This window comes from Grammomys surdaster, unplaced genomic scaffold (genome assembly GCF_004785775.1).
Source record: "Grammomys surdaster isolate TR1022 unplaced genomic scaffold, NIH_TR_1.0 126187, whole genome shotgun sequence".
Classification (NCBI taxonomy): Eukaryota; Metazoa; Chordata; class Mammalia; order Rodentia; family Muridae; genus Grammomys; species Grammomys surdaster.
This window is the reverse complement of record NW_021620993.1, coordinates 9,045,637-9,071,262: the sequence shown is the minus strand read 5'-3', so window position 1 is coordinate 9,071,262 and position 25,626 is coordinate 9,045,637. Positions and strand designations below refer to the sequence as shown.

General features: G+C 48.8%; 2 protein-coding genes across 13 annotated transcripts in view; one reads left to right on the top strand and one right to left on the bottom strand.

Moving 5' to 3' along the window:
- Emid1 (EMI domain containing 1) overlaps nt 1–19,241 on the top strand; it is a 52,142-nt gene extending 32,901 nt beyond the window's left edge. The window contains exons 13-15 of the mRNA XM_028758300.1: nt 7,024–7,068; nt 14,424–14,508; nt 18,497–19,241. Coding sequence (XP_028614133.1) covers nt 7,024–7,068; nt 14,424–14,508; nt 18,497–18,624 — 258 coding nt within the window. The 3' untranslated portion in view covers nt 18,625–19,241. The remainder of the gene's footprint in view (nt 1–7,023; nt 7,069–14,423; nt 14,509–18,496) is intronic.
- A 197-nt stretch (nt 19,242–19,438) lies between these two features.
- On the bottom strand, nt 19,439–25,575 carry Rhbdd3 (rhomboid domain containing 3). 12 transcript variants are annotated; one of them, XM_028758159.1, is made up of 9 exons: nt 25,458–25,575; nt 24,840–24,990; nt 24,147–24,349; nt 22,735–22,843; nt 22,103–22,292; nt 21,089–21,472; nt 20,217–20,379; nt 19,848–20,132; nt 19,439–19,764 (listed from the first exon to the last, which is right to left on the bottom strand). In XM_028758159.1, the coding sequence occupies exons 5-9, from the start codon at nt 22,248–22,250 to the stop codon at nt 19,587–19,589; spliced, it is 1,158 nt and encodes a 385-aa protein (XP_028613992.1). In that variant the 5' UTR covers nt 22,251–22,292; nt 22,735–22,843; nt 24,147–24,349; nt 24,840–24,990; nt 25,458–25,575; the 3' UTR covers nt 19,439–19,586. The 12 variants fall into 12 exon arrangements, with proteins under 12 accessions (XP_028613992.1, XP_028613993.1, XP_028613994.1 ...); XM_028758160.1 differs by having other exon boundaries at nt 24,840–24,987; XM_028758161.1 differs by lacking the exon at nt 25,458–25,575 and adding an exon at nt 25,257–25,313.
- Nucleotides 25,576–25,626: the final 51 nt, after the last annotated feature.

Sequence of the window (25,626 nt, the reverse complement as noted above, 5' to 3'; positions counted from 1 at the left end):
TGTGTGTGTGTGTGTGTGTGTGTGTGTGTGTGTGTGTGTGTGTGTGTTGCTCTTTGGCTTTTAAGATTTTCTCCTTAGCCTTAGTCAATACCTGTTGCCGGGATGTGACTAAGTATGATACTGTGTATCTAATCTGCTTTGCTTTCCTGAATATGTAAAGTTTTATTTTCATTCATCATTTTTACTTATCATCTGTAAATAGGCATAGTAACAATGTACATGGGGATTTTGGGGAAGTCTCTTCAGCCTTCACAGGCAGCAGAGGGACAACTCACAGGAGACACACATATATTAGGCATAGAAATGTCCACCTGTAATCCCTGCACTCGGGAGGTGGAGGCAGGAGAATCAAAAGTTCAAGGTCATTCCCAGCCTCGCAGTGATTTCAACACCAGCATGGGATACCCAAGACCCTGCTGAAAAAGATCAGAAAAACTACTGAGTGTCTTGAAAAGTAGCTGTACCAAATTGCTTTCTGTCTTGTTCTACTGCTTTGAGGAGACACCATGACCAAGACAATTTAAAAGAGAAAGCATTTAATTGAGGACTTTCTTAACAGTTTCAGAGAGTTCATCCATTGTCATCATAGCGGGGAACATAGCAGCAGGTGGGCATGGTGCTGGAGCAGTAGCTGAGAGCTTTACATCCTGATCCACAGACAGCAGACAGAGAGAGACACTAGGCCTGCTGTGCGTTTTTGAAACCTCAAAGCCTACCCCACTGACAAGACCATATCTACCTCATACAAGATCATATCTACTCCAAATGGCCACACCTCCCAATCCTTCCCAAACACTTCCTCTAACTAGTGACCCTATGGGGGCCATTCTCACTGAAAGCACACAAACTCTTCACAACATGAGTGAGTTTCATCTTCCCCCAATCCTCACCTCCACTTGGTATTGCCATTGGATATTTTGGCCACTGTAATAGGTGTACAGTACTGTTTCATTGGGAAGGTGTTTTGTTGGTGTTGGTAGTGGTTGGTTTTCTTTTGGTTTGGTCCAGGCTGTTCTCAAACTTAAGATATTCTCCTGCCTCAGCCTCCTGAGTGCTGAGATTGGATGTTTGCTAGCCTGGATGTTTGCTGTGATGAACTCACTGCTATTTTACTTTGCAGTTCCCAGATGATGCTGACTTTCATTCGTTCATGTGTTCCTTTGCCTTTGTTTATTGTGACTGTGCTGTTGAGGTCTTCTGATTATTTTGTTGTTGCTGCTGCCGTTGTTTTGAGACAGGGTCTTCTTATGTACCCCTGGATGTCAAGATCTTGCTATCTAGTCCAGACTAGATTTTAACTAACAAAGACATTGCTGCCTTTGCCTCCCGAATGCTGAGACTAAAGCCACCACTCTGCAATAGTTATATATATATAAATTTCAAATTCCAGTTGTCCACTGCTGGCATGCATGAGCTTCTATGTATTAACATATCTCCTTGCTATTATAACTTACTAATTCCAGGAACAGTTTTTGTTAGTTGAGGCTGGTCTTGACTACTTTGTGGGTTTTTGTCCTGTCTCCTAACAATATCTTCTCTGGGTCAATGGTCTTCTCTGCCCTAACCCTACTGAGTTGCTACTCAGTCTCTTTCTGTACCAGTGGCCTTCTCGTCTCCAACCCTGTCAATCTCCTGCTCAATCTTGTTTCTCTGCTGGCTTTTTTATATCCTCTCCTGTTCCCAGAGAAGGTCATAGGGTCAAGCAGTTCTGAGAATTTTCAAAGGCCAGTTGCTAGCAACTGGGGTCCTTTAAACAAGATAATAAAAAACAAGATAAATCACGTTACAGTTATTTCAGGTTTTCTACACAGATAAATGAAAGTTGTGTACAAAAATAATTATTTGCCAAATCCATATACTTTGTATTTCCTCTTAATTTAATGCATTGGCTAGGACTCCCCAGTAAGTGCTGTGTTGAAAACCAATGGTAAGAAGGGCCATTCTTGCCTGCCTCCCTCCCTCTCTCCCTCTCCCTTCCTCTCTCCCCCATCGCCCCCGTCTTTCTTTCTTCCTTTTTGTTTTGAGACAGGGTTTCTCTGTATAGCCTTGAATGTTCTAGAACTTGCTATGTAGACCAGGACCCCAGCTCAGAGAAATCCACCCAGATATCTTTTTGTCTTAGATCCCAACCCTCAGAGTCAGAGACAGAGGCAGGCAAAGCTCTGCGGTGGTCTCATACACTGTTAGGGACCTGAGCTGGTGGACAGTGGCAGAGCTCAAGCATGCCCGAGGGCTTGGGTCAATGTAACCACTGGCTTTTCCACCCACGACCCACTTCCTGAATACTGGCTCGGATGTTATTTATTTATGAATTAATGCCTAGTTCTTAAGCTAGGCTTGTGCCTCGGCTAGCTCAGTTATCCTGTTTATACCATTCTATGTCAGCCATGCGGCTGGTTACCTTGATTCAGATTCGTTTGTCCAATTTCCTCAGTGAATCTTCCCGCCTGAATACCAGAGTTCTCCCTCTTCCTCTTCCTCTGTCTCTCTCTGTCTCTCTGTCTGTCTCTGTCTCTCTCTCTCTCTCTCTCTCTCTCTCTCTCTCTCTCTCTCTCTCTCTCTCTGCTGGATATCCCACCTTCTAATCTTGCCCCAGTTTATTGGCCATCAGATTTCGTTTTTGTTTTTTGGACAGATGATTATCCCCACACAATGCACAAGAGATGATCCCTACAGGTTAAATGCCCAGCACGCCAAGAAAGAAATGAATTATGAATTATTCTCTATGCTTGTGAAAGGAATCAGGAAATTACCACAATTCCTTCCTAAACTCTTGATAGAATTCAATAGCAACTCTATCTATACCCGAAGCTTTCTGTTTTAAATGGTTATTATTGATTTAATTTCATTTTTTTTCTTTTCGGTTTTTGGTGACTGGGGGGAGGCTCATAAAACATATGGGCATGGTATTGTTCATAATGTTTATGATCCTTCTCTATGTCCATAGGATCTCTAGAGATACCTATTTTTCGTTTCTGATATTAATCATTTCAATTATCTTTCTTTTATCTTGGCTTGGCTAAAAACTCAGTTATTTTTACTGATCTTTTCAAAACACCAGTAGACTTGTTTTTCTTTTAAAAAAAAAAAAAAAAGAGTGTAGATTCTTATTGGTTTCCCCAATTTTTCCTTTTCCACTTCACTGCTTACTGATCACGTGCTCCTGTTTGCTTGTTGACACAGAGCTTGCTGTGTAGCCCCACTGTGGTCAAGAATGACCTTGAGCTCCTGATCTTCCTGCCTCTACCTCCCAAGTGTGTATGTGGAGGGAAGGAGCGTTGGGGGGCAGAGTAGAAGTGTGAGCGCATGTGCAGTCACCTGCACGGATGTGGCTGTTTCTTCTCTCTTGCTTACTGTAGGTGTCATCTGTTCTGATGTTCCATGGCCGGAAGTTCAGTTATTTATTCTGATCTCTCTTTTACACCTACACTCACTGCTGCCCGTTCCCGTGAGCACTCCCGTGAGCACTCCCATGAGCTGTATTGCACAGATTTTGATAAGTTCTGTTTCTACTTGATTCAGAATCGTTCTGCATTTCCGTTGTGGTTCCTTCTTTGACCTGTGTACTCATAGAAGTGCATTGGTTCATCTCCTGGTGTCTTAGACTTTGCCAGGTATCTTTTTTTGCATTTGATTTTTCGTAGTTCTAGAAGATTGTCTGAGATCACGCCTTGTATGGTTTCTCGCTGATGTTTGTTAAGGTGTGTGTTTAATGGTCCTGTCTCCTGTTCCGTGTGTCCATTTCTGATGGAGGTGAGTCACAAACTTAGGATTCTCTGGCCTCAGTCTCCCAGGTAGCTGGGATTACAACCCTGTACACAAAGTTGTTTTTTTTTTTTAAATTAACATGTGTGTGTATGAATGTTTTCTCCTGAATGTGTATCTGCTCACCAATTTCCTGGTGCCTGTGGAGGTCAGAAGAAAGCATTAGATTCCCCTGGAGCTGGCATTATAGATGGTTGTGAGCCACCATGTGGATTCTGGGAATTGAACTAGGGTCCTCTGCAAATCAACCTTAATTGCTGAGCCATCTCTCAGCCCAGCTCCTTGGTTTGTAATCTTTGAACTTTTAACCTTTATGTAGTATGTATGTGTGCACATGCATGGAGGTCAGAGGTCAATATCAGGTATCTTTTATTACTCTCCATTTTATTCATTCATTCATTTTTGGGACAATGTCTCTCAGTAAACTCAGAGCTCCCCTATTCAGCAAACCTTGGAGATGGTCCTATCTTTGCAGTCCTAGGTTGCTGGTCCCATGCCCAGCTTTCTATGAGGGTGCCAGAAGTCTGACGTCAGCAAGCATTGTATTGATTATCTAGACTCTTGTTTTTAGACTTAGTTCATTTTATGGGAATGAGTGATTTGTCTGCACATATGTATGTGCACCTCATCTGGTTCCTGTGGAGGTCAGAAGAGGGCACTGGATCCCCCTGAAACTGGAGTTGTGAATGGTTGTGAGCCACCACGTGGGTGCTGAGAACCCAACCTAAGAGCAACAAGTGCCTTCACTGCTGAGCTAACTCTCCAGCCTCCATCTGGTCTCTTAAGCTTTATTATTTTTTTTAAAGATTTATTTATTTTATGTATATGAGTACTGTTGCTGCCTTCAGACACACCAGAAGAGGGCATCAGATCCCATTATAGATGGTTGTGAGCCACCATGTGGTTGCTGGGAATTGAACTCAGGACCTCTGGAAGAGCAGTTGGTGCTCTTAACCACTGAGCCATCTTTCCAGCCCGTAAGCTTTATTTTTATCTTGTCTTTCTAGCTAATGTGAACATGTTTGTGTGTTTATCTATAGTTTTGTTTTGAGACAGGGTTTCTCTGTGTAGCCCTGGCTATCCTGGAACTCATTCTGTAGACCAGGCTGTCCTCAAACTCAGAAATCCTGAAATTAATGGCACATACTACTGCTCAGCCAAGTTTGGTTTGATTTTTGAGACTGGGATTTGTCATATAGCCATGGCTGGTCTGGTACTCATGAAAGCAAGCCTCCAACTTCCATCAATCCTTCTGCCTTTCCTTCTTTGATATTCACTAGGAAGACTTGGGTGCAAATCTTTGACATGAAACTCACAGAGCACTCTGATTGTGACCCACTGAGCCTCTGGCTTCTGTTACACGAAGGTCCCCACCGCCCAGCTCTGCTTCCTGTGGGTTTCTGCTCTGGAACTGTGTGCTCACCTTTCTGACTGCTGGGAGCAGTGGCGCATACCCATAATCCCAGCTCTTAAAAAGCAGAGGCAGGAGGCTCACAAATTCAAGGCCAGCCTGAACTACATAATGAAGCCTTATCTCAAAAAAAAAATAATAATAATTGGATTTAAAAATTACCGGTCCTCCCTAACACACACACACTTTTATGTTACTAGGATGGCATGGTCACGACTAAGCTCAGGGCCACATTTGGATCCTAGAGGTGTATTTTGTTTTGAAATAAAACTTGAAGAAAAGCCATGGGTCAGTGGGAAACATTCTTCGTCCACTGTCTTCTTTGCCTAGAACTGCAGTCACATTGCTGGCCGGAGCCCCAGGCTCATTCCTGCAGAGTGTGTACCCAGCAAACAGTTCACCCCAGACTGGTTTTTGAAAACATCCTTTTTTTTTTCCCTTCTGTGCTTCAGTTTAAATTGGCTTTTCTTCAAATTAATTAGTTTAGGTTTTGAGATTTGTTTTTTTTTTTGTACAATATTTTGTTAGTCCTAACAAAACATAAAATCTTTATTACATTTTATTTATTTGTACATGTGTGCATACACGCACACTGTGGCAGAAGTAGAGGTCTGGGCACATCTTGAAATCATTGATCTGTGAATGAATGGAAGCATCATGTGGGTTCAGAGGTTTGAACTCAAGATTCAGGTCACTGGCAAGCCCCTCTGCCTGCTGAACCATCTCACGGGCCCTGTGCCTAATAGAATTTTATTTTCAGGATTTCTATTTGATTCTTTTAAAGATGTATTTATTTAATGTATGTGAATACATTACAGCTGTCTTCAGACACACCAGAAGAGGGCATCAAATCCCATTACAGATGGTTGTGAGCCACCATGTGGGTGCTGGGATTTGAACTCAGGACCTCTGGAAGAGGAGACAGTGCTCTTAACCGCTGAGCCATCTCTCCAGCCCACTATTTGAGTTTTTAAAAACAATTTTCATATCCCCTAACATGTTGTCATATAGCATATCGATCCCAGATGATTCCTTGTTTTGTTCGTTTTTATTTTATTTTTCTCTTGAGACAGGATCTCACTATATAGTTTAGATAGACCTGGAATTCTTATCTATCTAACTTAGGCTGGCTTTGAACTCATGCCAAGCAACCCATGTGCCTGAGTCTCCCCAAAGCTGGGATTACAGGTGTGTACCAAAGACTGTCTAGCCTAATTCTTTTTTTTTTTTTTTAAGATCTATTCATTTATTATATATAGTGTTCTGCCTGCATGTATGCCTGGATGCCAGAAGAGGGCACCAGATCTCATTATAGATGGTTCTAAGCCACCATGTGGGTGCTAGGAATTGAACTCAGGACCTCTGGAAGAACAGGCAGCCCTTAACCACTGAGCCATCTCTCAACCACCCCACTCCCACCCACTGATTCTTTTAAAACATTTTTTGGGGAGCTGAAGAGATGGCTTAGTGGTTAAGGGCATAACTGTTCTTTCTGAGGACTCAAGTTCAGTTCCCAGCACCCATGTCAGATGGCTCACAACCACCTGCAACTCCAGCTCCAGGGCCTCTATTGGAGTCTACACTCGTGTTCATAGTCTTTAAAAAAAATGTTTTAATCTTTAAAAAAATGTTTAACATTTTTATTTTATTTACTATTAATATGCATGTATTTGATGGTAGAGCATGCATGAAAGACAGGACAGACTCTCTCCTCTCGCCGTAGGTTCCGGGAACCACTGAGACCCCCAGGCTTGTCCAGGCTTGCCCAGGCTTGTCCAGGCTTGCTGAACCATCTCCATGGTCCAGAATATCTGTCCTTCCTTACTTCTGTCTCTGACTTCTTTCAGGGAGAACCTGGCCCCAAAGGAGACCCTGGTGAGAAGAGCCACTGGGTAAGCTACAGACCTGCACCTGCCTCCCCTCCTCCTACCCTGCCTCTAACTGCTTCCCCTGCCCTGCCTCTTCCTGTTTTCCTTACCCTCCCTCTGCCTCCTTCTGCCTCCTCTTCCCCTCCTTCTGCCTCCCCTGCCCTCCCCTGCCCTCCCCTACCCTCCCCTACCCTCCCCTGCCCTCCCCTGCCCTCCCCTGCCCTCCCCTGCCCTGGGTGCTCAGTAAAGAATTCTCTCACCAATAGACCCTGGGATGGAGGGTGTCCTACTCACATACTTACAGAAGCCCTGCTCCCACACCCTCCCAACACTCCCCTCCAGCAGACCCCACCCACGCTCTCTCTGTCTCTGCCTCTGTCTTCACCCACTTATCCTCTGTAAGGGTAAGTTGGGCAGTTTAGATGACCCAGGCCAGACCCCTTTTCCACTTCCATGGTCTCTCCTGTCAAAGGTTTTGGCTTTGTCTTGTTGACCACAAAAGAATGGGAAATGTGAAGAAAGCATCCACCTAAAACAGAAGGGGACCTTAGACAAGTCATAGGACAAAAAAGGGGTGCACAAGGGATTCATGGGATAAAGGGCCGGGAACCTAGAAACCAACAGACATACAGAGTATCCAGGAAGCCTGGAAAGGGAAATCTTGAAACAGTTATATATGTGTTCCATGGTAAATGAGGCCAGGAGACCTAACTGCTCTACCCAAAAGATCTGCAATAGGAACCATCACATGCTTTAAGTGATCCACTGGGGAAGCCTAGAAACTGTCATATGCAGAGAGAACCATAGAAACTGAGATAAAGTGATCTAGACACTACCATACAAAGGAAGCTGAACAATAGAAACTGTCTCATGCATAGCCGACACTGAGTAAATGGGAAGAGAGACCTAGAAAGCACGTAAGCAGAAATCTCAAGATTTCAAGGACCTCACTGGGAACCGGCAAGATCAATAGAAGTAACTAATGAACAGATTTGGGGCCTAGGAATCTACTCTGCCTAAAGACAGAGAAGGAAGCCTAGAACGTACCATGCCCTGAAGTCTCAGATGCCCACACTTGGCAACCATTGCTAACATGGGAAGCACTTGGAAAATAGGTAAGGTGGGTGTAAACATCCCTACAAGACAGACAGCCCGGGTGCTCTTTAGAAGTTAGCATCATGGCTTCCCTTCTGCCCTTCCTGAGCACCGTGGGTGAGGGTGTGGCCAGCATTAGCCTCCAACCTTGTCTTATCTGTTTGTGGTCATGGAACCAGTGATGGATACAGCCGTGGTAGTCCTCACCCTGCACGAGTCCACCTCTGTGACCCCATGACTTCCAGGGGCCCTGCTACCTCTCCCAGATGTTTGCTTCCTGACGCTTCATCCTCACCCATCCGTCCACTGTGGTTTCTGGCCTTTGACAGTGTCATGTGGACCCGGCTATGTGCAGGGAGACCCATGTGAGCAGCTCTCTCCCTCCTCAAGGCCCCTCACTCTCCCAGAGACCTGGGATGAGAAAATGGGTTTTTCACATATCCCAGAAGGTATGGGGAAAACCAGGTCACTACAGATCCAGGCTACAAATCTACTATCCAGCATGAGGAGCCTGGGGCCAGGTCAGACCTTGAACCCAGGACTAGCTATGGGAGGGACTCCCAAGAGGTAGCAGGACCCCTACTACCCACCTTCTTCCTTTCATCACCTGCACTTCTACTCCTGCTTGCTGCCTGGGAGAGGAGGGTTCGCTGGTAGGAGATGCATGCAACTTTTGGGCTGAGGGACCAGCTCTGTTAGAGATAGGAAGGGATCCTGGTACAGTGGGAACATCCTACGGACACACTTCACCTACCAGTGCCCCCTAGAGGTAGTACAGCTTTCAGAGTCTCTTGCCAAGTTTAGCTGTAGCTCAGCAGTGTCACCAGGTGGACACAGTCATGTACTGCAGGAGCTGAGTGACTGGCCTGAGTTACTCTACCTAGTTATGAGGGATGCGAGCCTTCATCCTTTCTTTAGACAGGGAAACCAAGGACCAGCTCTTCGGAGCAAACTGGTAGCACCAAAAATGAGACAGAAAGTGAAAGAGGCTAAGAAAGAGGAGCTAGAGAATCCATTACAGTTCCCTAAGCATAGCTCTGTATGCCAGGCTCAGGGATGGGCAGTGCAGAGAGGCAGTCTGCAGGCACAGGCTCCAGGAGGAGTCACCATCAGGTAAACATCATGGTCAGCAGCCACAGGACAAAAGGAACTTAGATGTGATGGAAGTGTCTGTACCAATAGTGTATTGGTGATGAAAGAGACCTATCAGTCATGGTATTCAGACAGAGAAGAGGGGGCAATGATGTGTTTATAAAAAGATAAAGAGAATATGTTCTGGGGGTGTGCGGAGAGGTATGGGGGGAGGGGATGTTTCAGTGGGCCCATGCAGAGGCATCTCTTCCCCCTGAGGGAGCAGTCACACACTGGTATAGTATTAAATAGAGTTTATTCAGGGCATGAGGAGGGGAGCCAGGAGGGTAGTAGTGGCAGAGAGAGAGAGAGAGAGAGAGAGAGAGAGAGAGAGAGAGAGAGAGAGAAAGGAAGGGAAAGGAAGGGAAGGGAAGGGAAGGAAAGGAAAGGAAAGGGAAGAGAAGGGAAAAAGAGGAGTAGGCCGGCCATGACCACATGGAGAGAGGGGGAAGGGAAGGGGAAGGGGTGAGGGGACAGAGGGATCAAGAGCTCAAGAGCAAGAGATCAAGAGGGAGAGGAGGGGCAAGCAGCCCCTTTTATAGTGGGCAGGCCTACCTGGCTGTTGCCGGTAACTATGGGGAGAAGCATACCTAGCTGTAGCCAGGTAACTGTGGGGGTAAAGTTTAGACAGAGTGCTAACAGGCAGCATATAAAAAGGGGCCTGGGGTATATCTGGAGTAGCAGCTTGGCTAGCAAGAAGTGAGAGAGGATAGAGGCTTTCAGAAATTCTAAGGCCACATTAAGTAATTCTATCTTTGGTGGACCTGGGGCATCATTTTAAGTAATGCTAAACTGGGAACCAGGAATGGCGTCTCACACTTGGAATCCCAGCATTCAGATAGATGCCTGAGGCAGAAAGATTGCTGCAAGTTCAAAGCAAACCTGGGCTTCAGACTGAGATACTGAAAGATCTCAAAAAATTAAGAATTTTTTTTAAATTAAAGAATGTTAGGAATGATATGCTCAGGGTTTTGTTTGCAAAGTATGTTTCTGAATGCCGGTTTGGAGAACAGATTGGAGACAGAAAAGAACTAGAAGGCTGTGGGCATCCGGATCAGAGGCCAGGCACCTTTAAGTGGGAGCATAGACCGGCAGCAAGGCAGACAGTGGTTGGTGGAATCAGGGGACCTTGGGTCCTGCCTTAGCTGCAAAGGGAAGTTACGAGGCAGAGCTGGGACTGGTATATAAACCCATAATCCCAGCTGCTCAGGAGGCTGAGACAAAAGGATCACAGGTTCAAGGCCAGCCTGGACAAGTTAGTGAGCTCTTGTCAGAGAATATACTGAAAATATATAATATTCAATGTCAATAAAAGGGAGGGGGCTGGGATAAATCTCAGTGGTAGAGAAGCTGCCTGGCATGTGCGAGGTGTTATCTCCACTACCATACCCAAGAAACACAAAGAGACGGCTCAGTGGTTAAGGGTGCTTACTAAGGACCTGAGTTTGACTCCCGTTACTCACATGGCAGCCCACAGCGATCGGTAAGTCTAGTTCCAAGAGGGCTTCTGGCCTCAGTGGGCACAAACATACATGCAAGCACAGATGCAATATTTATACATAAAAGAATAAATAAAAATCTTAGCCAAGATCTGGGCAAGGTTTCTACACAGCTGTTTGTCGCAGTTCTGGAGTCTTAGCCTAGAATGTGCTTCCTGCTCCTCTCACTGGTGGTCTTGTGAATGTCCTAGATCTGTCTACCTGCTTCTTCCCGAGGAGACAAAGCTAAACATCCTGAGTAGCACTTGCTAGGCCCAGATGCCCTTTGGTTGTACCTCATTGGCCCATCATTGTCCATGCTGGAAATGGCTTCATAGTGTTTTTAAAGATTGATCTTTTAAAATCTGGGGTTTTTTTTGTTTGTTTGTTTGTTTGTTTGTTTTGTTTTTTTGGTTTTGGGGGTTTTTTTTGTTTGTGTTTTTTTGTTTTGGTTTTTTGGGTTTTTGGTTTTTTGAGACAGTGTTTCTCAGTGGCTGTCCTGGAACTCACTCTGTAGACCAGGCTGGCCTCAAACTCAGAAATCCACCTGCCTCTGCCTCCCAAGTGTTAGGATTAAAGGCATGCACCACCACTGCCTGGCTTAAAATGTTTTAAGATTTATTTTTAAGTATGTGCATGTATGTAAAAGTGTATATCACATGTGTGTTGGTACCTAAAGAGGCCAGGAGAGGGTGACAGATTCCCTAGACCTGGAGTTACAGGTGATTGTGAGCTGTCCAAAGTGGGTGCTGGGACCCAAACTTGGGCCCTTTGGAAGAGCAGCAAGTGTTTTCATCCATTGAGCCATTTCTCCAGCCTGTAAACTAACTCCCCCCTCTCTCTCCTCTGTCTGTCTGTCTGTCTGTCTGTCTCTCTCTCTCTCTCTCTTTCCCTCCCTCCCTCCTTCCCTCTCTCCCTCTCTTTCTCTCTCTCTCTCTCTCTCCCTCTCTCTCTCTCTCTCTCTCTCTCTCTCTCCCTGTTATGCCTGTGTGTATACATGTGTGTGGTGTGGTTGTGTGTGTATATGTTGTTCCCTTGTTATTAAATTTGGGAGCTCGCCATTTTCCAGCTAGGCTAGCAGCCAACAAACCTGCCATTTTCTATACCTGCCCAGTGCTGGGGTTACCAGCATCAGGTTGTTTTGTTTGTTGTTTGTTTGTTTGTTTGTTTTGAAAGAGGGTTTCTCTGTGTAGCCCTGGCTGTCCTAAAACTCTCTCTGTAGACCAGGCTGGCCTCAAACTCATAGAAATCAGCCTGCCTCTGCCTCCCAAGTGCTGAGATTAAAGGTGTGGGCCACCAACTCCTGAACTTGGGTGACTTTTACATGAATTCTGAAGCTCTGAATTCAGGCTCCTTGTTCTCGATAACCAAATGCTCTTCTCACTGAGCCACTTCCCTAGCCCTGGGGGTCATTCATTTTCACAACCTGCTCCCATGACACTGGAAGAGGGAATACTTTGGCATGTGACCTGTAGTGACCCCAGTACCCCAGGCTGAAATGGCAGTTCAGTGAACCAAGAATAGCCCCATCTTTAGTTATGATTTTAGTAAACAGCTGGAACATAAGGAATAGCCCCAGGAGATGAACACACTCAGTTGGTACGTTGGGAGGCCTCTCAGATGTTTAGATGTTCTTGTGGAGAGCCACTGCTTCAGTGTTGGCTGGTGACAAGTGTAGGGGCTCATCTCTGGAATTCCAGCCCATGGGAGTCTGCGGCAGAACTACTTGTGAGGTTGAGGCTAACCTGGGTCACATTATATCTCAAAGAAAAAAACTTGGAGAAGGAGCTGGAGAGATAGCAGAGGTGAGGACCAGAGTTTAGATTCCAGGATCCACATAAATGCTGGATGGGCATAGCAGCCCATCCCTAATTCCAGAGCTTGGAGGGCAGAAACAGGATTGCCAGAACAAACTCCGGGTTTAATTGAGGGACTATGCCTCAAGAAATAAGGTGGAGGGGGAAACTCAGATGTCAACTTCCAGCCTTCAGGTTCATGTACATGTGTGCATACATACACATGTGAGCACACGTATACAAACCCATACACACACACCACACACCAGGTCCATGTACATGTTTGCATGCATCCACAGGTGAGCACCCGTATACAAAATTATACACACACACCACACACCACAAATGAGGTGGGGGAGATGGCTCAGTGGGTAAGAGCACTTTCTGTACAAACAAGAGGCCTTGAGTTCTGATCCCTAGTGCCTACATAGAAGTCAGGTATGGCACATATGCCTGCAACCCTAGCATCGAGGACTAGAGACAAGTGGGGCTCCATAGCCAGCCAGAGTAGCTGAAACTGTACATGTTGGGTACACCTTAAGACTCTGACTCAAACAATAAGAAAGCAAGATACAATGGAGGGGCCTGGAAGGTGGCTCAGCTGGGGAAGGCACTTGACACAGCGTGAGTTCAAGCTCTAGGACCCAACCCATGTGATGTGAAGAAAGAGCCAATGCATCCAATTTGTTCTCTGATATCCACACTCATGTTGTAGCCACAACATGCATGCTATGGCATGATCAGGCTCCTACACACACACACACACGCACACACACACGTGTTCATGTGCATATATAACTGCGCATGTGTGTACACCATGCACATACATAAGGAGATGTGTGTATGTGTCCCTTCACTTGGCCTACACTAAGTGCCAAGAGACTTCTAGATGCTGTCAGGTGTGGGACATTTGTCATAAATATCTTGGTGTCTGTTGGAAAATATACCAACATTCTAGAAGTTGTTTAGGAAGGGGATGTGTGTTAGGCAAGACCTTGTGTTGGGGAAAGAAAGGACAAACTGAGAGGAAGTCCAAGAGAGCTCTCTAAATGAGTCTCTGTTTGGGGACAGTGGAGAGAGTCCTAGGCCTAGGATGCCTTAAAGGAGCTTAGTGAACCCACGGCCACAGCCCTGGGAATACACTGGTGCCTTCAGCTACCACTAAGAGGGGCTGAGCTGAGTGTGCTCACCATGGTGGGTCAGAGTGTGGAGCTAGTATGGTCTTGGCAGAGATGTGAATGGTTTCCTGAAGGAGTGGGGCTGGGCTCAAGCCTTAGAGTAGCCTCATTTTAAGCAACAATGCCATTCAAACATTTTGATTTTCACTTAACACTCATTTTAGCACAAACAGAATCACTAGCAACTGGCTTCCTTTCACTGATAGAGTTAGGGTGAGGCCAACAGGACCAGTTAGAACAAAAAGTCAACCTGAAGAATATGAATAAAGAGAAAGAGAAAAATGTGAAGAATTTAAAATAGAGGGGGGGGGGCAGCCCAGAGTGCAGATGGCCCAGGGATGTGACAGGCACTGTGCAGAGGCTGTGGGGATGGGGGTGAGAGGTCAAGTTGGTGCCACGGGGCCTTGAGAACAATATGGCTTTCTGTGGAGAAAGCAGATCGGTGTCCTCCAGACTGGCACAGTTTGCACACAACTGGGATCAAATGGCACTTCCTGAGAGGGTGTCCAGGGGTTGCTTCCTTCTGCCTTGTCCCCATCTTGTCCCCCTCGGTCTTGTTTGGCTGTCCATGGGTCCTGGGCTGTGATAGGTGGTACAGGGCTACAGATGCTTGTCCTGGGTGGGGCATGGGCCACTGGCAGGCTTTGCAGGGTCCCCTCCCTGCCCCCCGTCACGGCTGCATCTGTCTCTTTCCTCCACAGGGGGAGGGGTTGCACCAACTACGCGAGGCTTTGAAGATTTTAGCTGAGAGGGTTTTAATCTTGGAAACAATGATTGGGCTCTATGGTGAGTAGAGACAGACAGACAGACGGCCAGCCAGCCAGCTCAGCCCCTGCTTACCAGTCTCCCCCAAAACCTTCTTGGGGTGGAACTGGTCCGAGTCCAGTTCTGAGGCTGAAGAAGCATAGGCTGCAGAGGCTACTGGACCCGAATGACTGCTCCCCTCTCCCAGAGGAAGGTCCTGCTCCTGGACTCATCCTTGTGACTCCCTCTAGGCATTGTAGGTGAAGTAGTTATTAACAGACTCAGAGACAACAGATGATAGTTTTGCAAGAAACTGTGGGCAACCAAACAGACTCCAAAGCTGGGCATGGTGGCCCACACCTTTGATCCCAGCACTCAGGAGGCAGAGGCAGAGGCAGAGGCAGAGGGATCTCTGTGAGTTTGAGGCTATTCTGGTCTATAGAGTGAGTTTCAGGACAGCCAGGGCTACACAGAGATACCCTGTCTTGAAAAACAAACCACAACAAAAGAAAGAAAGGAAGGAAGGAAGGGAGGGAGGGAGGGAGGGAGGGAGGGAGGGAGGGAGGGAGGGAAGAAACCAAATGCCTAGTCAGCAAGGAATTATGGGTAACAGCCAGACTCTAGCCATACTGGGGTCAGGGGTCATACACTTAGAGCCCAAGCCCATAGGATTATAGATAAGGGATGTAGACTCTACTTGGGCTTCAACTCTAGAGAGGTCATGGGCAATGGAGACAGTCTCTAGACCTACAGGAAAACAGGTTATGCAGCTAGATTCCAGAAGTGCAGGGAACTGTGGGTGACAGAGGCAGACTCAGGACCCAGAGGATTCTGGGCAATAGAGCACTTGCCCGTTCTGACCAGCTTCCCCATAAAGTTCTCGAGACTCTTACAGGACCTGCCTTCCTGGCCCCAGGTATCCCTCCTGCAGTTGTCACTGTGGTCCTTGTGTGTCCTAAGTTCCCTGTCAGGGCTCAAGAGAGCCCAACCCTTACCCTGGCACTCATCCTCCAAGTTCCCATCCTGGCTACCTGAGGAGCTAGGCAAGCCTTCTCCCTATCTCACAAGGGGACACTGGGTCTGGTGGACACTGGTCCAGATTCTTGCCCCAAAGCCCATCAGCACATAGCTGTCTTCACCCCCTGGCTCCCAGCCCAGCCCTTAGAGGCCAGACTTGCACCGTCTGCTCTTCTCGATCTCCCATCAGGCTCCTAGCTTACAGAGCTTCCTGCAGCAGCAGGCTCAGCTGGAGCTCCTGGCCAGACGGGTCACACTGCTGGAAGCCATCATCTGGCCAGGTAATGGCAGGGCGGGCAGGCAGGGGCAAACCCTCCCAGGATGGGCCTGGGACAGGCTTGGGCATGAAGAAGATGCCTCCCGGTGCTTGGTCTGGGCCAGAAGACACTTTGCATCCTTCCACTCATCAAGGACATAGAGCCTGGCACAAGGAACTAGCTTTCCTGTTCTGGCAATCACTTACCTGCACAGGCTCCAACAGAGCCAATAGATGTAGTCCTACCCTTGTGCAGTTTAGAGCTGGGGGGGGGGGGGATAGCTGGCAGCAAAAGCTAAGAAGGGATAAGTGACAGAGTAGTGTGTATAATTATGCCTCTGACCTGTTGGGGACATGGCCGAATGGTAGAGCATTTACCTCACTTGTACAAGTTCTTGGGTTCGTCTTACCTCACTTGTACGAGTTCTTGGGTTCGTCACCATGAGGGAGGGAGCTAGTTCATGAGGAAACAGTTCAGAGGGGCTTCCTGGAGGTGATGTCTCAGTGAAGACCAGAAGGGCAAGCATCGTGGTAAGTGAACAAGCAGAGGAAGAAAAGAACAAAGGCTTCTCTGAGAAGTCTCCAGGGTTGTTTTCCTCAAGGGTTCTGAGAGGTGGAGACTAACACTGAGCGGCACTGGACTGGGAATGTTCTAGAAGGCAGGTCCAGGCAGCCTGAAAGGAAGTTCGACTCCTGGCTTCTGGAGTGAGGCAAATGAGCCCATAGCCTGTGTGGGGAGATGGTGCTAGCCATTCACAGGAATGAGCTGCTTCTCATTTGTCCACCGAGAGCTCCCATCCCGTAGGCTATCCTTTGCCCCCTCCAGGCGCTGCCCTGTCACAGCCCAGATGCACATCAATGCCCACAGGCTTTCATAGTGTGCTCACCTCCCTCTTATAAATCTAAAATCTGAGGCCCTAAGTAGTCTCTCTGAAAATGTCCTTGATTTTAGAAATCGGGCAGGGTTGAAACCAACCCTTTGTTCATCAAAACCAGGAAACACCAACTGAGTGCTCGGCTCAGATGGGTGCTGGGCAACTGTCCATCAGTCACTGTAGAGACTTCAAGAGTGCCTGAGGATGTAGGCCCTTCTTGCTGGACATTGGAGACTTCTCAGAAGAGGGGACCCTGTGTGGGGTCATAAAAAATACCTGGTTGTGCCATATGGAGGTGAGGACAACCCTGACAGGAAGTCTAATAAGATCTGGAGGTTGGAGTGTGTGTTGTCCAAGTCAGGAATGGTGGCTACATGCTTATGATCCCAACACTGGAGGGCTGAGACAGGATAGGAAATTTGAGGCTAGCCTGGGCTACTGAACAAAACTTTGTCAAAAAAAAAAGTGCCCATAGACTGTTTCTAGTTCCTACCCGTTAGCTATGTGGCTTCTCTAAACTTTAGAGACATCTAGAAACATGCTAGACTTCCTTCCACCTCAGCCCTGTCCCTGCCTTAGGGAGACTGAGGTCTTGATAGAGACATAGCAAGACTCCCCCCTAAGCCTCTCAGTACCCATTCTCCATCCCCATTGCCTCCCCGTGGCCTGAGGGACCACCGGGAACAGAACCAAACCCCAAATTCTCAGCGCTTTTCCTGGTGCATCCTCTCTGTATCAGTGCAAAAGTAGGAGGGACAGCTGGAGAACACAGAGGGAAAGAGCTGGGGACAGCCACTGTGACCCTGTCGTTAGCTGGCTGTGCTTCTGATAGCCCCTGGGAAATGTACAAAGCCCCATTGGAGGCCCACCCCTAAGCAGCACCTTCAGTAAGAAATGGTCCTCATCCTAGGAACAGGGAGGAACTTGGCCAAGTACCCATCCTGGGGCTCTCCCTCACTGGGAAAATAGCCTACCCTGACTTTTTCCTGGCTTTACGGGGTAACACAGATACTCATAGACTTCCTGGACAGAAGAGCTTCTTCTTGGGTTTGAAGGATATTCGTTTTCTCAGGAGTAAGTACACTATGTTTATGCTTGGGGTTCAGCTTATGCATAGGGCAGGGCAGGGCAGGTTTCACCACAATTCCCTCTGGTACCAACTTCAGTACCTGTCCATGCTGCCTAGGCCCTCAGAGTCTATCTGAAAATTTCCTTAATTTTAGAAATCAGACAACTGGGGCCCTGACAGGGTCCACTTCTCCTGAGGCTGCTCAGGGCCAAAGCCTGACTCTACTGAGCTCTTTCCATCAAAATGGTGATTTAACCCAAGGAAAGAAGAAAAGTCTCTTCCCTGGCCTCAATTTATTTAGTTATTTCATTTGGATGATCCAGAATTCATCTTTACTCCAAATAAGCCTCAAAAAATTGATGACTGCCAGACGTGGTGTCACACAGATCCCAGCACTTGGGAAGCATAGTTCAAGGCCTGCCTGGTCTACAAATCAGTCCAGGACAGGCAGGGTTCTGTTGTACAGAGAAACTGTCTTGAAAAACAAAACCATCACCACCACTACCACCACTACCACCATCACCACCACCACCACCACCACCATCACCACCACCACCAACAACAACAAAGACCCCTAGAGAGTGTTAAGTGGTGAGTCTACCCGTCCCACTTAATCAAATCAGACATCAGGCAGCCAAGTCTCTTGCTGGGCTGGGGGCCTAAGAGGTTGTGGGCATGTACTAACCAGCCTTTAGATACCCAGATTTCCTACAGTTCCATCTCTAGGGATGCCTGCTACCTCCCAGGGCAAAGAGTGGGTTCCCCATGTGAATGTCCCCCTGATATAGCTTCTCTCCTTATTCCCTCCGGCAGAACCAGACTTGGGATCCGGGGCAGGCCCTGATGGCACAGGTACCTCCAGTCTCCTTCGAGGCAAGAGGGGAGGACACCCAACCAACTACCAGATCATCACCCCCAGGAGACGCAACGAAAGAAGCTGAGAGGGTAGTGGTGGCTCTTCAGGGTTCAACACCAGGCTTCCTCCCTCAGCCTGGACTTGGCCAACTGCCTCCAGGGACTGCCAGTTCCTAGTTATTAATATCCTCAGGGACCCCTGTGCCATCTTGGTCTTAGGAGTAGGCAGATCTCAGTGATGGCAGCCTATTCATGACAGACTGAACAGGATCTTGGCCTCAAAGTCAGGCTTCACTTGCACCTGGCCTAGTTCCCTCTGTGAAATGGGGTGAGGAGGCTTTGGAGGGGGTGGATAGAGGTACAAGGCTTCCAGTCATCTCGGTTGCCTAAAGTTGGGATCTGGGATTGCCATGCCCTGCAGAGATTTACAAGGATTGGGGCAGAAGTCTCAGTTCCCCTCCTGTAAAACCTTGGGGAGTCCTGTGTGCCCCTCATTTTCTGGTGCTGAGTTTCCACCCGAGTTCAGGCTGTTTAATCTCTAACTGAATGGTTGGTGCTTCTTACATGAGTTCTACCCCAGGCCCTCACTGTTCCCATGTCCCATGTGGGAATGGGAGGTGTAGAAGGGAACCTGCTCCAAGTGTCTGCTGCAGATACTGTGGATTGCTATGTATGGACAATAAACAGCCCCGCTTGACCCTACTCCACTTGGTCTCCTTGTGATGCCCAGGGCAGCCAGAAGGGTCCACCCAAGCCAAGGGTATGGGGGCAGGAGCCCCGTGGTCCCGGACACCAGGAGTCATCCTCTTGCATCAGCCACACATTCCTGCTTGCTCACTCCTGCATCCTCCTGGATGCCAACACAGAGAAGCCAGACATGACAAGTGACACTTAGGAGGCCAGGTTGAAAAGCAAATCAGCTTTTATTCTTAGAAAGTACCAGGAAAACATGCTGGGGCCTTCTCCTGCCCCAGGGATGCTTTCAAGACCCCACCAAGTCCTTAGCAGACAAGGCAAGGACTCAGGCTGGGCCTACTCCCTTCTTGGACTATGAGGCCCCAGTGCCTTTGCAATGAGCAGGAGCACTCCTCCCCTCAGTCCCTAGGGCCTCAGTCTCCACTAGCCCTTCCACCAGCAGTGACACTGCCCCCTCTACGCGCCCTGTAGCTGCCAAGGCCACTGCAGCCTGCTCAGTGGGGAACCCCATGTGCTGTAGCTGCTGCAGCCTGTGAGGTGGGAACAAGGAAGAAATGTCAGGGCAACATGACTCCCACATCAGGAGGCCACACCCCTGCGCATCCTGTCTTACCTTAGAGAAGACATAGAGGGCTTTGGCAACCACAGAGGGCTCTGGGAACCCTGGACTGACACATCAAGAAGTGAGGCCTGGATGCCTTCCTGTAGCATCTGCTCGTCTAGGGCTGCCCACATGGGTGCTGCTGAAGCAAAGCTGGGCCCAGCCCAGTCCAAGTCCCTCTCTGGGTTCTTCCAAGTCAGCTGTCCGGGCCCCAGGCCTGGTGGGAGCTGAGCAGAACCGTCACTGTGAGGCCAGGAGTTTGAGGAAGCCAGGTAAGGGGGTCTAGGGGTGGCAGGCCTGTAGAGAGAGGTGGACGGCCTGGACTGCCAGCCACTGTCACAATGTCCACCATCCAACGCTGAGCCCCAGGACCACCCTCACCTCACTTCAGCAGGGTAAGTGACAGGCAGTTCACCCAGACTGCCTGGGGCGGGAAGGAGCCTCAGTGGCCAGCACCGGGCCAGAGTCCTGCAAAGGACTCCTCCCTGTAACGCCTGCAGTCTCTGCTCTGAGAGCTCCAGCCACTGGAAGGCCCCAGCAGCATCTGCCTGCCCAGGGCAGGGCGGCTGGTCAAGGAAAAGCAAAATGAAGTAGGGTAAAGGGAATATATGGGCATTCCCATGTGTCTCGCCTTGATACAGCCCTCAGGACCACATATTCACTCGCATCAACAGCTGAAGCCAAGAACAAAATGCCCTGCCTGAAACTAGTCAGCCAGAGGGGAAGAACCTTTCCCCAGACACCTCATGAACCTGTTCCCAGATCCTGTGTGCCTGAAGACAGATCCTCCTACTGTCAGCAGACTCGAGTGACTGGTGTCTGCATTCTGAAATGATCCCATGATTGCCCGAATGGCTGTATGGGTCAGCCTGTTCTCTTCCGTGGCATTTTCCCCATATATTAGGAACAAAGCTTATTTTAAGATACCTGTACCATGGGTCTAAGTTGGCACTGTTCCCAGAGAGCCTCAGGCTCTCCCATGCCAAGCCTTCCTCTCAGTTATGCCTTACACCCAGCCTGCTCATTGTAGCTTTGATGGCGCCTTCACACAGGATCCAGGTTAGTGAGCTCTCCCAAGCGTCTCATAGGATCCTTTGATCCCAGCCCAGAGCACTGCTCAAAAGATGTGTCAGGAGTAGGTATTTGGTCACCTGGCATTGCTTATACATGACTCCCTTGTGTCATTTCTTTCCAAGGCACCCAAGAGGCCCAGCTACAGGTTCATGTGGTCCCTGGGCTCAGGCAAAGGATACAGGCTAGGCCAGCAAGAAGGCCACAAAAGAGCTGCAGGAAGGGTGGCTCAGAGCTGAGCAGCAGGGTCAGGGCCAGCAGCAGCCACGGTAGCAGCCATGGTGGCACTGTCCTCTGAGGCCATCCAGGGTAGTAACTCTGCCCTGCCAGCATGGCTAGATGGACAGGCATATATCCACAGCCTCCAGCTGCACTGGACACACCAAGACCTGCCAGCAGCACAGCCAGCAGCCCGGTAGCCAGGGCAAGCACAGTGGAGTTGTGCAGGAAGCGCAGAGTGCCCAGATGGCACTCCTGCCACCAGCCAAGAGTGGGCAGGAGCAGCAGGCTCAGGAGCAGGCCCGGCAGTGCAGTGTGGCCCAGAGCATGGGTCAGCAGCCGGTGTACTGGGAACAAGAGGGTGAGGTCAGAGGGATGGATTGCCCTTTACGAGGACCATCTGGTATGGCAGCCTCCCTACCCAGGAGCTAGTATGTCAAATGTCACTACCTAATCACTGGTGGAGGACACCAGCATCTTCTCAACACCACAGCCACTCTTTGGTTACATTAAAGCAGACCAACATACAGCAAGCAACTACTGAGTGTTGTTATGTCCCAGGCACACTGAAGCTGCTTGTCAGTTACCAAATCTCTTCTACAGCTGGTTAATAGCACTAGTTCTAATAAAACCTGCCTACTAGAACCACCCACTCCCACAGAGCAACACGACCTTAGAAAACTCTCTACACCTCCTTGAACATTTGGGTTCCTAAAATGTAAACTGGAGGCTCATTTGTAGGAAGTATGCGTTTGGCTGAAAACCTTAGTCCTGATTTTCCATCTCACCTTTGCACCTTATGGGATCATCTGCCCTCTTTCTTGACTGGATGAGCTGGGCATATCTGAACACTCACCTGCTCTGGGATACTGCCCTATCCTTGTATAACCACCACAAGGTTCACACTAATCCCACTAACTGGTTCCAGGCCCTATAAGTCTCTAGCTTCCTTCAAGGTTCATACAGCCAGTCCTCACCCTGCCAGGGTTCCATTAGCAGCTCTGGAGCCAATCGGAGGCTGGGGCCAGCCCCCAATAACCACAGGCAGCTCAGCAGCAGCATCAGGACTGAGGAAGCAAGGGGCAGTGCCCGGGACAGTGAGCCAGGGGGGTCCCAGACATGCATAGTTTGGTTGATGGTGGTCAAAGGTGGTCCTGAGGCTGTCTGCTAGGGATAAACAAAAACAATAGCAAATTATTTTTGCTGCTTTTATCTGACTCCCTCTCAATTACTTTACTAATGACCCCATTTTTTTTTTTATTTATTTCATGTATATGAGTACACTGTAGCTGTCCTCAGACACCAGAAGAGGGCATCAGATCCTATTACAGATAGTTGTGAGCCACCGTGTGGTTGCTGGGAATTGAACTCAGTACCTCTGGAGGAGCAGTCAGTGCTTTTTAATCGCTGAGTCATCTCTCCAGCCCCCAATGACCCCATTTTACAGAGGCAGAAACTGAACCTGCAGAGGCAGGTCCAATAGCTTGGCCATAGTGGGCTCAAGACCCAATCTGTGTTCTTATTAGCCACCTTTCTATCCTACCTGCCCACATGGGATGGACCACGGCCATTCATAAAGTCCTGATGGGGCTAGTGTGGTGGTGCGTACCTGTGATCCTAGTACTCAGGAGGAACTGGAGTCCAAGGTCATTAGAGATGCATACAGCGGTAGCATGCTTACCTAGCCATACATAGGCACCTGGATTTGCTTTCCAGTGCTGTAAAAAGAATAAAAGAAAAATTTAGGAGCTCTTGGCTATATATTGAGTTAAAAACCAGCCTGGGTTGGTTTTTACCACAGTTTCCAAAAACAAAACAGAGTCTGGTGGGCCTTAAGTCTTAGTGGAAGATACATGACCAGACAAGTTAAACTGGGGCCATTCACTGCCAAAAAGATGGATATATTCCCCTAGGGTTGAAAGTGGGCTATAGGAGTCCACATTCCAAGGTGATTTACAACTGTGACACTATTTCCTCTCCAACCCTGACCCTAGCCTCATTTTGCAAAGGATGTTCCAGTGTCTGCTGCGTGTCCCGGGGCAAGTTTCCTAATCTGTAAACTGCTGATTCTGATACATTTTCCTTACAGATGGTAAGAGAAAGGAATAGAGTGGAGGCCACAACTTTCTCTTTTTAAAAGTTTTCTTCATGCCGGGGCGGTGGTGGCGCACGCCTTTAATCCCAGCACTTGGGAGGCAGAGACAGGCGGATTTCTGAGTTTGAAGCCAGCCTGGTCTACAGAGTGAGTTCCAGGACAGCCAGAACTACACAGAGAAACCCTGTCTCGAAAAACCAAAAAAAAAAAAAAAAAAAAAGTTTTCTTCTGTTGTTGTTGTTTTAAACAAATCTTATCATGTAACCCAAGCCTGGGATGTGAGATTCTCCTATCTCTGTCTAGGCTTTAAGTGCTGGGTCACAAATCTGCACCACTGCACCTGGTTTGGCCCCCAACTCTTTCTCAAACAAACCCAAAGCACCACCTCATTACATAGACAGTTTACAAGTAAAAGCGCAGCTGGTCCAAGCTTAGACCCCACCGTGGTTCCCTGCACATACAGCAAAGTGTGTCTCCCCTGGTACTCTCCTCACACCCAGCCTTTCCTCCATACCCTGCTACCATTCCCAGGCAGTCCTCTGAGTCTCCTACTGAGGCTGATTCAGAGCAGAAAGCAATTCTACTTAGCTTCCTTGCCAGGGCTTTCCCTTGCATATACCAAATGTGAAATCTCCTCTGCCTGCAACGGCCTTTCCTTCATCCCTCAATAGGCCATATCCTACTCACTCTGAATTGCAAATGTCCCCTTCCCACATTGTGGATTTTATCCTAATAAGCAAAGTTGGGCTTTCCCCCTACTCAAATGCTTTGTCTCCAGACTCACCAGGATACTACTTGCAAGTCTTCAGGGTTTGGGTTCACTGAAAGATCTATTAGCAAAGCTCCAGGTCCTGCTGGGGTGAACTCCACCCTTTACCTGTAGTACTGGATTGAAGTTCAGAAAAGCACGCAGATTTCACCCTTACCTGGAGGCAGGGTCACCTAAAATGAAGCTTCCTCTTGCACCTTCTCACAACCATTCCATCCCTGGGCACTAAGGGACAGGTCCATGGACATACAGAACTGGGCCTCAAGTCCTCTGGACCAGACTCTTCTCTTTCTTGGCGATAGGAATGGAAACTAGGGCCTCATACATCCTAGGCAAGCGGTAACACTCCTCCAACCATATCTTCAATTAATAAAATGGAACTTGTAAGAATCAAATAATGAATCCAGCTGCTCCTCCTAGAACACAATACAAGCCTTCCCCCGGTCAGATTCTGACGGGCCTCTATTGAGACACTGAGCGTCGCTAGCTAACAGACTCCGGTGCCTGGATCTCTCACCTGAAGAAAGTAATTTTACATCAAATGGGAAACTGGTGGCAACACATCTGGCTCTCGGCTCCCTTCCCGGCCCGCAGCCTGCCATAAGCTTCAGCGGCGAAACCACGCCCACCCCCAGAAAGGTGTGACACGCCTACTTCTCCCACACGGACCCTGGTTTCTTCAGAGTCCTCGCCCGCCATGCTAATGTTTGTCTGGGTCTGTCCACCGTGGTTTAAAAATCAAAAACAACAACAACAAAAAAAAAAACACTCGCCAACAATCCGCCTCAGTGTCCTTCTGGAACCCTTGTCAGAGCCCTCTCAGAGCTATGCATCATCACACCCTGCCTACCTTACTGGGAAGCCAGGAGGACAGAATGGGAAGTCAAGGACAGTGGAGAAGCTTCCGGGTGGTGCACAGAGAGGGGAGTCCCGGGGTCTGGGTCGAATTCAGCTTTGTAACTTTAGGGAAAGTACTCAATTTCTTGGGCCTGCGTTTTCTGCTAAAACAAGGGTATGAGTCGAAGGATGATTATAGGGCTTCTCAACTCCGACCGTTATTGGGGTCGGGCGCGGCATTCCCGGCGTCCCTCCCAAGCTGACCAACCTCAGTCCCCTCCCCCGCCCGCTCAGGACACGCGTCCAAGGTCCCGTGGAGCACGTCGTTCCCACCCCCACCCACCCTGGAAAACCGAGCTGGGGGGCCCGCCGGTAGTCTGGCCGCCCGCTCCCGGCCGACACCTAGGTGCCCGAAACCCGCTGCGCGCACACACAAGCGCGTGATCCCGCCTGCCGATTACTCAGCAGTTGTTCCAGGCCGGGATCCCTTCCCCCAGCCCTCCCGCCAGCCTCCGTCTCCCTCCAGGGCAGACTCTTCAGAGACGGTCCCTAGAGCCAGCGGGCGTAACCATTCCAAGCCACCAAGCCTCGTGCAGAGGATCCCTCGGGTTTGTTGGTGACCCTCGCTCACTAGCGCGCTGGCCCCTGAGGTGCCTTGTTAGACCACGCGTCACGTCCGGCTCTTTGGAGAGGATTGGGTGAACGGTTTCGGGAGCGAAGAGCCGGATAGCACCGGCTCACTCCTCTTCGTCCACCCCCGTGGCCTGGCCCTATGGTAGCGTCCGAGGTTGCGGGTTTCG